Genomic DNA, 15086 nt, shown 5'->3' on the forward strand with positions numbered 1-15086 from the left:
TGCTTGGATACACAATTTTGTTCTTATTTTTCACATTGCACCCCTGTACATTAATTAAGCAGAAGTAACAGTCATTAAGAAAGTCTTTAGGCTGCCTACACACCATAAGAATTGCAAACGGTATGCACGTTTTTTTTCATTTTGTCCATAACCTTAACCTTTCAACACAATAGCGGATCTTTGGCGCCCATGTCTTATCCAGATCACCTAGTTTTATTTTAAGCATGGTAAGCTTTCTTCACAAAGTTTGTTATATCCGTTCTTTGTTTAAGCACTACAAAATTTTCGCAAATGGGTCATTCCATTTCAAATCACCCGGCAAAATGCCAAAATGACACCCATAGTCTCAGATTTCAATGATTTTTTTTTATTTGTTGCATTTACCATCCTTATTAACCGTGTGAAATATTATTTGCATATCTCTAAAACCTTTTGAGAAAAAAAATGTTGAAATATATCAAAAACTGATGCAGATGACTTTTCCGAGGCTCAATTTTTAAGGGGCATTGTTTGAGAAAATAAATCATAACTTTTTCAATTTTCAATATATTCAAGTGAAATTTTCACTAAAGTGTTCACAAAAATATACAGAATATGAATAAAAATAATTCATACACTTACATTTGAAATTTACATGCAAAACAATTATGTAAACTTTGTTTTTGTGGAATTTTTCATTTGTATTTTTTCTATTTTTCAAACATATTTTTAGACCAGAGGCACAGCAGTTACCAAAACAACTTTTATTTTAAATTTCTCCTAAATATATGAAGTAAAATAATGGAGAAAAAAAATAATGGTTTTTTGACCGTTAATATGTTTATTCTGGCTCACAACACAAAATTCATAGAAATAAGACTGGATCGTTCCGATTTCAAATCATTCAACTAGATACTGAAATGCAACCCATCATCCCAGATTCCAATTATTATTTTTGTTTATTGCTTCTACCATGCTTGTTGACCATGCAAAGTTTCATGTACATATCTCAAAAACTTTTTGAAAAAAAAAAATGTTTTCTAACCTCACGAATTCTCTTAGGCTAACCCCATTCAAGCAATATTATTTGTGAAAATATATCATAACTTTGCAGATTTTCAATATATTCAAATGAAATTTCCATTAAAATACTCACAAAAAAAATGTAGATTATGACTAGGAAAGAAAATTTAAACCTTTGCATTAAAAAATTAAATTGCAAAAAAATCGTTGAAATTTAATTTTTGATTCTTTTTATAATAAAAACACAATGGCTCACCTTTGCTTTTTCATTTACAAAAGCTCTCCTGTTTCTCTCACGGCATATTCAGTGACATTGAACTCTTTTTTTTCCTAGTTCCCATTTCTTAAAGCAGGGGCCAGAGTTAAAATTTGCCCCTGTTGTGATGGGTAAATTGAGCCTTATTTCTAATTAACTTTATCAAAATATTCATATTTGCTTTCTGTTTAATATCTTCATTATTATAAGTGTACATTGAGATTCATTTTCTGGTAATTCTTCAAAAACTTTACAAACATTTGATTTTAAAGTGTTGCAAGCAGATTCAACTTTTCTTTTGGCATTGTTTGACTTGCACTGTGGAGCTACCGTATGAAGTTTAATTGGTGACTCTTCTATGTTCTGTAGAGATGAATTTATTTCTTCAAGTGCTTCTTGTTTAATAATTGACATTTTTCCAAGTTACTTCTCTACATTACTGTCACTGTTCATCTCTTCACAGTATTCAGTTTCTTCATTTAATTTATTGTTGTTTATATTCGCTGTCTCTACAGGCATGGCATATTTTTTGCCCTGGAATTGATTTTGTACAACCGTTTATTTCATTTATACATGAAAAATACAAGTTTACTATCCTTAAACCTTTTATTTTTTTCTTATGACATTTTAAAGGATTAAAGCATGCTTCCGGATATATTTCATACTTTGAGAAAAAAAGCTCTATGATGCTTAAACACACAGTAGATAAATGTTCAGAACTTGCCCCACTCCTCAATATTGATGTCTGATGGGTCCAATGATGTAATGGGTAACAGATTTTACACTTTTGCATAACACTTTTTATGACAGTCAGATCCAGTTTTTTTTCCAACACTATAAATTTCAAGTCTCTTTTCTGACATTTTCCTTTATTTCCAAAATGATGATATAAAATATTTAGCTCAAATGGAAATTGTGTTATCATAAGAAAAATTTGCTTACCCTGGAGTAGGCTACTTTATGGAGCAGTTCTCTGTCTTCAGCAAGATCATAATTGAGACTTGCATCATTGGATAGGGGGGGGGGGCAGTTTAGTTCTAACACTTTTGTTTTATTATTCCCAATGAAGCAGCAGCAGTGACTTTATCATCACCTGCTGGGATGATAAAGTCTTATAATTAAATAAGAAACCAGCTGCCCTCTGAAGGACAAAGACTGGTGTGCCATAGTTCACATCTTCACAGAAGCAATTATTATTTTTTACAATCATCATCACAACAAGAAACATCACATCTTATATATCACCACCAGGCATTATATACATTAGGTTTTCCATTCTACTCTCTTCCATCTGCCTCAGCTACAACAATTAGGTTGTAGCTGATAATTATTTCATTCTTTGTGATTTAATGCCTCATATTCTGGCTTTTTATCAGTAATTTTAAATTATTTCTTGGGAAAAATATATAGAGGCTTGTGTTAAATATTATAATGTAGATTTTTTTTCACAAAAGCATAACCATTTCATATTTATCATATACATTAAATATATGTTTATTAAAATATATACTGTAAAAGTCGAAGTAATTAAAAAAATTTAACACTGTTGTGGTAAAATAACTGTATAATTAAGCATGTTAAAAGACTTCAAAAATTAATCTATATATATGATTAATATTATCTGGATTTATCAAATACAAAATAATTCTTTATGCAAAAATATATCAGATTGCAAAAGTTCGTCTTTGTTGCATCATAAGAAATATTTATAGATCAATTAAAAGTGAAATTAATTATTTGGAATTTGAACACTTCTAAGAATCTGAACATGAAGGTTTAATTTGAAAAATTATTTTATTCACCCAAAACCTTTTTTTTTCACCAACTCCCATTTGACACATTACATTAACATTTCTAATTATTTCATGAATTCATTTAATCCTAGAATTTTAAAATTCATTAATTGTTTTTAATTATTGCATTAACTACTCATGAAACTTAATTTAGTGAATACTGTAACAAATATATAAGCGTACATGAAAAATAAAATATAAATTTCTTTTTACTAAGCATGAATCATTATATTAAGTCAAAATGTACAAATATAATTAATGTAGTCATATAAGTACAATTGTTTTGTTACTCAAATGTATTAACTGTCAAAATAATGTTTACTTTTCTAGTCTTCTTAATATATTAATAGGATTAAATTTAAATAAAATTGAAAATTCATGCTGTGCATCCAAAAAAACGTGTTTAAAAAATTGTGTCAAAAATAAAAAAATAAATAAATAAAATTTAAATGACTTTTTCCCTCTAAGGTTTACATTTTTTCTATTCATAATCTGCATTTTTTTGTGAGCATTTTTGTGGAAATTTCATTTGAATATATTGAAAATCTGCAAAGTTATGATATATTTTCACAAATAATATTGCTTGAATGGGGTTAGCCTAAGAGACGTCATTCGTGAGGTTAGAAAACATTTTTTTTCTCAAAAAGTTTTTGAGATATGTACATGAAACTTTGCATGGTCAACAAGCATGGTAGAAGCAATAAACAAAAAATAATAATTAGAATCTGGGATGATGGGTTGCATTTCAGTATCTAGTTGAATGATTTGAAATCGAAACGATCCAGTCTTATTTCGATGAATTTTGTGTTGCGAGCCAGAATAAACATTTTAACGGTCAAAAAACCATTATTTTTTTTCTTCAGTATTTTACTTCATATATTTAGGAGAAATTTAAAATAAAAGTTGTTTTGGTAACTGCTGTGCCTCTGGTCTAAAAATATGTTCGAAAAATTGTATTTTTTCTAACAAAAAATTCCACAAAACAAAGTTTAAATAATTGTTTTGCATGTAAATTTCAAAGGTAAGTGTATGAATTATTTTTATTCATATTCTGTATGTTTTTGTGAACACTTTAGTGAAAATTTCACTTGAATATATTGAAAATTGAAAAAGTTATGATTTATTTTCTCAAACAATGCCGCTTAAAAATTGAGCCTCGGAAAAGTCATCTGCATCAGTTTTTGATAAATTTCAACATTTTTTTTCTCAAAAGGTTTTAGAGATATGCAAATAATATTTCACACGGTTAATAAGAATGGTAAATGCAACAAATAAAAAAAAAATCATTGAAATCTGAGACTATGGGTGTCATGGCTGGGTGATTTGACATGGAATGACCCAAATGTCACAGAAAACATTAGAATTATTCACACACTTGCCTGTAGATATTGTAAAACAACGACACAAAAACTGAGAACAACTTTTGGAAATGCAAACAGAAAGAAAAATAAACTGGAAATGTGAGAGTCTGACAGCTTTAATGTTACTTTTTGGACTCTTGCCAATTAATTCTCGCCAATCAGACTGTGTTCTAAAAGTAGTTCTATAAGTTAGCAAGTATCCAAAAGTGCACCTACGTTATGTGTGACAAACACATAATGCTCTTAGAGATGAATCTTCAAAATCAACTCTGGTCACTGCGAAAGAACTGTACGTGATAGAAGAATACTAAGAACAGTTCTGTAATCAGCATAAAAAAGTGAGCTAAGGACAGTTATTAGTTTTCAATCATCTGATATCATGCAGACTAGTGTAATCATTTGAATTACCAAAACTCAAATTTTACCTAATATATATATGCACACACAAACACATAAGTACCTGTTTACGAATGGTTTCAATAACGTCACTAATAGGTCTGGCGGTAAAGGAATCCAGTTTCCTTTGTTTCTTTTAGCTAAAACAAAGAATTACTCAAATCTGTATATTGTTACAATTATTTTTTTAGAAAATCATCATTTCAATACTTTTGTTTGGTTTTTTAATTTAAAAACTTACCCATAATTTTCACCATTGCTAGAAAAACTTTTCCTGTACATACAGAATCAAATAACGCATCATGGCATTTTCTTTCACCTTCACTGTAGGAAATATTTTCTGAAAAATTATTGAGAGAGAAAAATTAAATCTCAACTGCAGAATATGGTAAAAACAGGGAAATATGAAAACCACAGAAAAGCTACATACCAATACATGGTGTTATATTTCTTAAAACTCTTGTCATATTTTCAAGGCCTTTGTCCTTTATTTTGTCCTGCAAGAAATCTTGCATATTACTCTCTATCCCAAAAAAGACAAATGTGAATATAAAAATTTTTATGCATGTGATAAGTATAAATAATTTGATAATTTGCCTGCTCAATTTAACAGTAACTGCAAGTGATAATGTGGGAACACTACGCTGTTTTGGCGCACAAGAAGGTGTTTGGCGACATAGAATGAGACCTTCAGGAAGAAGCGGTAACACAGATACAGAGTGACAAGAAACAGCAATGAGTGCGGACCCTTCTGCCTGGCGGTGGTAAGTTAACTACTGACTCCTCCCTCTCTCACTACTTGCCACCTCGCGTTGATTATATGATTATGTAAATTTTAAGCAGTGTGGTGAATGCTGGATTAAAACGATGGTAAATGAACCTGGAGTTAAGTACTTTATTTTAATATTTAATTTTATTTGATACAACCTGCCTTCGTAACACATGCAATGAGACAATGAACATTTGTAGAAGGAAAATTGTGATGGACACAATAATTTGAATAATAATTGTCAAGAAAAAGTTAAACATTAAGGTCAAAGGCAGATTACTGCTGATGTTTGAAAACATCAAATTTGATGAAGGAAAGATAGGCATAAATCGAAAATCAGTTTAACAAAAAGGAAAACTTATTTTATGTGACTGATTTTTTTAAACAATTCACCCTGCAAACCTCGAAAATGCAAAAGTCCTGTAATTTTCTTTAAAAAAAAACTGCAAAAATCCTGCAACCATACCATAATTTCCCGTGCATAATCCACGGAGTAGAAGTCAAATAAAGAAGAATTAAATGTAAAATTAACAAAACGTATATATTTTTATAAGACTGTACAACATATTATTAGTTGACAAGAGGCTGATGCTTGTACAGTCGCCCATAGACAATTTTTATGATCAAACTTTTAGTAAAAGGACAAAAGTAAATGCTAAATGTGTTAAATAGACTACATCCATACATCAAACCATATAAATAATAACTATAAATATACACACATTTGTAATTATATACAATTACAAACACATTCATTATATCCAAATACAATTTTCGTATAATACATTCAAATAAATTTCATATCTGATGCTAAGTTAGATAGTTATGGCACATGCAGGCATAAAAGTAATAAGAATTTCACCATTGGATATGAAAAGTATACATCAATGCATTGTAAAGTTTAGGAGCTAAGTAGCACAAATGTTTCTGGAAAATTTCTTTTCACAGTGCGGTATAGTAAAAATTTCAGTTGGTCATCACAGTGGTACATTATTATTTGCGACACATAATGACTTATCCTGGTATAGAGTGAGAAGATATAACATTATGTCTAAAAGGTAATAATTTGAAAATTCTGTATATTGGAGTATGAGGAGAACTAACAGTATTCATTAGTTCTCCTAATTTTAGTTCTCTAAAACCTCTATTTTGAATTGACTCTATTGATTGCAAATTTGTTTTACAGTCTCCAGCCCAGATTATTATATCATAGTTAATAGCGGAATAAAACAGTGCACAATATAAATCATTCAAGAACTTGGTTGTAACTTTTGTGTTTAAGATAAAAAAGTTTATATACAATAAAACAGAGTTTCTTTGAAATTTCGTCAGTATGTGTTTTAAATTTTAAATTCTGATTGATACGGAGACCCAGGAATTTCATTACTTCAACTTTAAGTATTTTACTACAAGGGCAATCAGGATTTATACTGGTTGGGTTATACTGGTTATTAGGTTGGGCTGTGGAATTTTAAGTTTAGATCAATTTCAGTGTTAATTAAATTAAAATGAATATACAGTAACACCTCGATAAGTCGTCATCCCAAGTTAACAAAAAATTATGACGACTTAACCAGCTGAGGGGCAGCGAATGTGAGTCAAAACTCTAGTGTACCAAAAGGGGCAGCAACTCACATATGCGTTCACCAAAAGGGGCAGCAACTCGCATATGCGTTCACCAAAAATGGTTTCGAAAGTGCCAGGAACGCACATCTGCGTCAGAGAAAACCAGTTCCTTCCCCCCATATCTTTTGTATTGCACCGGACACTAATACTGCCATGTCATACGCCCCTTTCCTTTCTCCATTTTTAATCTTTCAGACTGCCCCTCACTTGAAGATCCCTAAAATAAAAGGACACTGGAAAAGAAGAGTTGTGGGGCACATGTACCTTCCTACACATTGATAACACAAATACTCATACATAGACGAACACAAATGAATAATTGAGTGTTTTTTGACATCGGTTTTCTTCGAGGATTATCAGGAAGACTATTTTGGGTTGGGGAGGTATTAGGAACTCAGCAGTGAAATAGAAGCATTCTTGGATATCAGATAATTCCCATCAACAAAGGGAAACAGATTTTCTTGTAAAAGGCGTTGATAGACTGTAGCATATTTCATTCTGTCAATTTATCAATGTTGCCAATTTTTATTAAACGTTGTGTTTATCATAGAAATTTTATGCAACCTTTCAATAATTGTGTGTTGCAATTGAAAATTAAATACCTATAGCAGAGCAATAAAATCATGAGCAGAAACAGAGGGGACTGGCTGCCTCTACCGAGTGGCATACGCAGGATCAACTGCCAGGAGAGGAATAAAAGACTTCGGAGGGGGGGGGGGGGGACAAAAATTTTTTTACTGAGAAATTCTGAGTTACTACACTTCAAAAAGCATTTATATTAACAGAAATTGGTAAATATAACATATAAAAAGTATTTTCTTTTGATATTTCAATTTTTTTTACATAAATCTAGTGAAACTTTCATGGGCGGTAAACCCTATTCTCTGGCCAACTTACCTTTGCGGCAAGTTTTTCTCAGAACGGAAAATAGGATCCATAGACATAATACAAAAATAACCCCTAATTCGCGGCCACCTCTGTATACGATTAGCAGCCAACCTGTCGTCTTAGAGGAGTTTCACTGTATAATTTCTTTTTCCTGATTTTTAATGGGCTTGGGAGGGGGTCTGTGCAAGGGCCCCTGCCTCCCTGCCCCTTTCGCCCTCCGTTTCCCCAAAAATAAATCTGTATTATCATAGGCGTATAGTGGAGGAGGAAAATCTGCCCCCCCCCCCTCGTTCGAAGCACCTGCATCCGCTTATGAATGAAATACAGTGTGAATCCCCTTTCTTGTGGACACCGTGCGGAACAAAACAACTTTTCCGTAAAAGAGGAGTGACCCTAAAGAAGGAGTTTTTCGTTTGTGATTGAGAAATTACTTTTTGAAAAAAAAATTCATCATTTGAACATTGGTGACAAAGGGTCCATAGGTGGATCCTTTGATCTCAGATTTATTTTTCTTGTAATCTTGCACATAGTCATGAGCAGAGATACCGAAGTTCACGGGGGGGGGGGGGGGGGGGGGGGGGAGGGAGGGTTTCAACATAATTTTTAGGAATTTATTCAGCTTTATTACCTTTGCGTTGAGATAAGTAAACCATTCTTCAAATACAGATAAATACCCTGTATTACCTGCACAAAATACATTCCTATTCATTGTACTAGCAAGTTTGAAAGAAACATCAGTAAAAGCAAGTGAAAGAGATAAAGATTTTCCTTTCCCCTCTAAATCCTTTCCTCAGGTAAGAGTTGGAATTCTTTTTTTCCCCCCCTTTCATTGTTAGCTAAAATTGTTTCTCTCCTGATAAGAAACTATCTCAAAAACGGTTATTCAGTTGCCCATTATCAATTGACTGGTTCATCACCTTCATTTTCACTTGCGACAATATTGAAACAAAGTAAAAAAAAAGTGAGTGACAGAGAAGAGCTTTTATGAAGATCAAAAAATGAATCATCTAAATCATTAGTTTCCGAGTCAGAAGAGGAAGACATAAATGATGTAATATGGACTGGTGCAAACTTAAAGAAAGAAATCCTCGAGAAATATTATTAATATTGCAAATGTGCTGCTAGTTCTCAATGCCTTGCAATGTGGAACATTTTACTGAATTTTTGTTAGCCTACTGTATTTTTATGGGGACTTTTTCTCATTTTTTTTTTATTTTTCAACTATCGGTTCAATTCACAAATTTAATAATTGCTACTTCAGGTGTCTTTCTTATATATTCATTATAATTTTCAAGTACTTCGTTTACCCCACATCTGTATGTTAGAGAAAATACTTCATTGAAAAGCTATCAAAATTTATTTTGTGAGAATAGTACGAACTCATGTTTATATAGAGATATAGATGGCTTCTTTCTCAGCCAGCGATATCAAGGAAACAGTTATTTTCCGGATATTAAGCTGAGGTGAGCTCGGAAAGAAAAGGCAAGCATGCTTGCCCGGGGTGCAAGAGGCCTGGGTTCGAGTCCCGGCGGAGACGTGATGACTTTTCTTTCCGAGCTCACCTCAGCATAATATCCGGAAAATAACTGTTTCCTTCATGTGTATATGTTGCAGTAAATATGAAAAATCGGTGATTACTCATAATCGCCAGTTATTATGCGTAATCACATATTCAGTAAATTAATTTCCCTACATTTATCACTTTTATAAGTGATTATGCATAATTCCCGAATGTAGTTGATAAATAACATAAATAAGGAACAAATCGTGCAGAAATATCCCCAAATTCAACCACTTATCAGTTTTTCCCGTACTTGATGGGAGGAATTAAATTAAATGAAAATAATGTTATAATGATAAAAACATATAAATTATTATCAATCTTGTAATGTTAGCTATCGTTAGAATGTTACCTTTAGAATGTTGGAATTACCTTTTGGGCGAGACAATATACTAGGGAAAACAACGTGAGCATACCAAAAATTAGACGAGAACAACAGCTAGATGCGTTTCAGAAATGTATGAAGTTCATTCTTCAGTAGCAGAGACAAATAGTGGAAAGACAAAATAATCTTTATAGCAGGAGTTACTCGCTGTTCAAGACAAAGAGTCAGACTTTTTGACTCTTTATCTTGAACATCGGTATTTGCCTATTTATCACCGATAAATGTGATAAATTCGGAAAATTTAACAAATTTGTCAAAATGGTCTGGAATCATGCATAATAACCGAATTTCTTGCATTTACCATAAAATATATATACGGGGGGCACAGGTAACAGTATGCACAGCATTTTACTGGCGAACGTTGTTACTAGAGGCATACTCCCAATTAGAAAAAGTATCCAAATAGCAAGCATTACTCAGATACGTCATTCATGTTTCAAAGGGTTGTTAGTTACTAAAATACAACACATTAATTTTTATACGGACACCCTGTGCCCGAAAATCAAATTAAAAAGTTGTACCCTGTCTATCTCTCTACTGCAGCCAACAAAAACAAATTCCACGTCGTAAAACAGTTTACCCGCATTCCAATGCTATTTTTCCCCAATGTTTCTAATTCGAATATCTCAGTGAATATTCCACTTAGAAATGTGGAATTTTTTAACATCACAAAGAGACTCAGGGCAACAACTTTCTAGTTGGATTTTTGGGCATAGTATATATCCGTATAGAAAGTTAAATTTTATATTTTAATAACTATAGTACCCCTTGCAACATGAATGAGTGTCTCTGTGCATAAGTGTAATTTTCAGTAAATTTACAAATTTAAATAAAGTCATGGTTGAAAAAAACAGAACAAATTGCATAAAAAAAATAATCAAAACAAAAATTACAGGAATGTCCCGTAATGAGACATTTCAGTGGTCCTTGGGTTCAGAAAGGTTGAGAAACACCGAACTAAAAAATTCGAGTCTTGAAAAAGGAAATGACATAGCATTAAATAAAATTTACTTTTTTTACTTTTTTAGCCATAACACAAATCCAACAGAATGATCAACTTTAGAAGCCTTATATTTTGGATCTGAAAGTGCCTATTAAATACCAATACAAACTCCTATAAAAAGTTTGTACACACCTATACAAACAAAATGTTCGATTTTCATTATTTGTGAAATTAGTGGAATAGCAAATATAAGGTATATTTATAATTTAGATGGATTTGTATGATCCATTTCTGAAGCTGATGCGATAAGAACCCCTAAAATAGATTGATGATCTAAAAAAAAATCAAGCATAAATTATACGTTCAAGATCTATACACATTTTTCCTCCTTTATTTTTTTTAACACCTAAATTATAAATTATCTCATATGCAGAACCATTTTTCAGCATATTTCCCTCATCTATATTTCTAAATAGTTAAACCGGAACAAGTAAATAACTCTCTACTCTGTCAGTACAATTGAGCAGGTTCGACAAAAATCCAGAGGTGCACTATTGTTCAGACTAAAGAATAGAGGCATTAAGTGGGCGTTACACAAATGCCACTTCAGTCAAATCCCTAGCACCCCTTGCTTGATGTCCTGCAGAGCAGAAGGAGGAAAGCATTTTCTAGCTGGCCACTTTTGAAACCATTATGTTGAAGGTGAAACCATTTTGTGAATCTTCTCGTGATCCTCAGAGGGTTAAGCGGAGTTCCGTCAGTTTTTTTCAAATTTCCTTTATTTAAGATTTTTAAACACAGTTACAAAACATTTAGGGGCTAAGCAAGCTTGTGAGCCCACAAAACAATATCCGATACATATCTGTCGGCATAAATAATGAGAGAAAAAAAGAAAGAAAAAAACACATATATATATAACACCAAGAAATAAGTGGCAACAGGAATGGAATTGATAAACAAAAAAATTTGGCATTTAGCAGCGTATGCAAGATAAAAGATTACATTACAATATCAAACAGATAATTTAAACCTTCTTGAGTTAACAACCAAGATTTTAAATTGATAAAAAAAAGATGTACATGAAGATTGTTCTTTTATTAACTGAGGAAGTAAATTAAATATTTTCGGAGCTAAATAAAGGAAAAATTTTTGGAAACGAGTTTTATTTGGCCTCTGTACCTGTATAGTATGACGTCTAAATTGCATTCCAGACTTGTGTAATTTCAGATTGAGATGGCCACTTCTTTTATAAAACATTTTTAAACTTTTGTAAACGTACAAATGTCGCAGAGGGAGTAGCTTTAATTGATTGAAAAGTGGAAATGTATGCGTGAGTCTATTTTTACTCAGAATGATACGGATGAAGGACTTCTGTGTGACAAAAAGTGAAGAAAGATTGTTGACGTATGTCCCACCCCAACATGTAATGCCGTAACTCAATCTAGATTCTACTAACGCAAAATAAAGAAGTTTTAAAATAGATTGGGAACATTTATTCCTGATAAAATAAAATTTCCTAATGTTCCGATTTAATTCTACACTCAAATAATTAATGTGTGTTTTCCAGGATAGTTTTGAATCTAAAAAAATCCCTAGATACTTAAAGGTGTCTACTCTATTTACAACTGTGCACATACAATCCGAGATACAGCCATCTGTCATACTATGATATTTTAGGACACCAAAATCATCGAAAGTACCAGAACCAAACAACATATATTTAGTTTTATCTATATTTAATTTTAAAGTATTTCTAAACCAGATATTTATTGAGTTAAGATCATTTTGCATGTTATTCCTCAAGTTGATTGAAGAACTTTCAGAGTAACAAAGAGCTAAATCATCAGCAAAAGCAGTGATTTTTCCTTTCAAATTAAAGTTACACAGGCCATTTATATATATTAGGAATAAAATAAGTCCAAGTACTGATCCTTGAGGTACACCAGATGCAATTTGTCTTTTAGAACTCAAAACGGAATTTACTTTCACACTTTGAACTCTGTTAGTAAGATATGTTTTGAAAAATTTAAGTGGCAAACCCAGAATTCCTGCATATTTTAGTTTGGTTAGAAGAATACTATGATTCACGGTATCAAAAGCTTTGCTGATATCTAAAAATAATGACGCAACTTTACAATTATTGTTATCTGCTATATACACATTTGAAAGAAAATTATAGTCCACCGATCACGAGAAGAACACTGACTACGTCACGTCGGATGATTCTATTATTTACTTTTAGGTAAAGCAATTGCCCATCGAGAATAGCACATTAGCAATGGCGCTTTCCCGTTTGGCATCTTTAGCGCTATTTTGGCCTCCTAGAAATTTCACTAAAAGCGCCACGGCAGTGCTCTCGATAACGTCGTCATCGCAGTGTTTTTGTTGCGTAAACATCGGCTGTTCGACAGTGTCGTTTTAAGGCATTGTCGCATTAGATTCACAAAAATAAGATCTGGTTGAAATTTTCCAGAATTTACGTGGTAGGGCCTCAGAAAAATCACTTGGTCCGGGAAAGCCCGTGACGCTCTTACGACGGCTCAGTTGATCAAGCACTTACGGCACATTATTTTAATACAAAAAATATATATTTTATTCCGCAGAAGGGATCGAAAACTCCAGCCTTTTTTTAATAATCAGTTCCATGCATCAAGCTGAAGCCGAACACTGCTCGTATAAAACATTTTCGACCATGGCCCATATATCGCCATATGGCAATTTCCAACCAGTGGAATTGGGTGGGAAATGAAGTCTCCATCCATCGGTGGTCGCCCTAGGCTCGGTAGGTAAAGAACTTGCTTCAAATGTTCTATGCCCGGATTCAAACCCATGGCCCTTGATGGTAACTTTCGTAGTGGAAGACGAGCATCTTTAGCACTGCTGAAGACGAAGGATGGGCTGACAAAATCCAGCCTTGTAGTGTATTTAGATTTGTAAACAATAAATAACGACTAAATATATGGACAATGAGACAGACTCAAGACGTGCTGCGTCCGTTTTTCAACTGAACATCTTTACTCTACCAAACATAAACAAAAACATTGTGTTGCCACACACTTGCAACTAATAATAAGGATGAACTACATAATCGATATACAATCTATATATCATAATAGAGAGAGATATCATAAGCCTATATAGGAGAATTCTTATAATATTCTTTTTTTTTCTCGCTTAGTTCAGAATGGACGGCCGGTGAGAGATCCCAGCCAGGATCCCTGATTCACCATGAGAGGACCATTCTTCCGATGCCCTTAAGCATGGCCCCCCATATCTTGCAGCCGGGCTCTCAGATTGGAATCTTCGACAGGTCACTCTAAAATGAATTTATAGTTGTAAAAAGTGATTAGACTCATCCAGGGCCCCAGGGCTGGATCCCTGTCAGCCCTGCCCTTGGGGGGACATGCCCTTAAGGTGGCTATAGACGTAACTGCAAACTTGACAAGCAGGCATGCTCAATCTTTTTATTTGTCACCTATTTAACAAGCCCATATGAGTAGCTTCTGTCGAGAAAGTAAAAAAAGAAAAAAGACGATGATATGGCTATAAGAGAAGGTAAACAGAAGAAGAATGGCCAATTGCTAGCAGGTGGCATTCTCTTGCTGCGGTATAGAAATTAAACAGAGGAAAATGCCATATAATTTACAGTAGTAATAAATTATTATATTAATAATACTCCTTTTGTATTAAATTATTAATTTAAAGTAATTTAACAATTAATTTATTTCATTATTTTAGGAATTTAATTATTAATTTAAAGTAATTTTACTCGATAATCGATATACAATCGATATATCATAATAGAGAGAGATGTCATATTCCTCCCCCTTTACAAATTGAGCCTTTCTGGAGGTTTTATATTTCTTCGGGTTCGTCACACAGCTAATGGTGTGTCTGGGGACTTCAACACAGGATCATGTCCTTTAACAGCAGTTGGTTGTCTCATGAACTTTCCACCTCTGGCGATGGAACATCAGTGTCTTGAAGTGATGGTGCTTGCATTGGTTCAGGAGTTACTTCCTGTGATGGCGCTGGTATTATCGCTGGAGTTAACGCTATGCTTGGTCCAACTGGACGAATCTGGTCACTGTGTCTTCTCCATAGCT

At 32.9% G+C, this 15086-nt stretch overlaps 1 protein-coding gene across 3 annotated transcripts in view; it reads right to left on the reverse strand.

Moving 5' to 3' along the window:
- Positions 1-15086, reverse strand: part of LOC149070377 (poly(A)-specific ribonuclease PARN-like) — a 205844-nt gene that overhangs the window by 14759 nt on the left and 175999 nt on the right. For all 3 annotated transcript variants that reach the window (XM_089249733.1, XM_089249735.1, XM_089249734.1), the window contains 3 exons: positions 5239-5305; positions 5050-5148; positions 4873-4948 (listed from right to left, as the gene is read on the reverse strand). In XM_089249733.1, coding sequence (XP_089105859.1) covers positions 4873-4948; positions 5050-5148; positions 5239-5305 — 242 coding nt within the window. The remainder of the gene's footprint in view (positions 1-4872; positions 4949-5049; positions 5149-5238; positions 5306-15086) is intronic.

Source organism: Pholcus phalangioides, unplaced genomic scaffold (assembly GCF_987345545.1).
Source record: "Pholcus phalangioides strain wild (caught in Gottingen) unplaced genomic scaffold, Ppha-v1.0 ptg000022l_1, whole genome shotgun sequence".
NCBI classification, from domain to species: Eukaryota; Metazoa; Arthropoda; class Arachnida; order Araneae; family Pholcidae; genus Pholcus; species Pholcus phalangioides.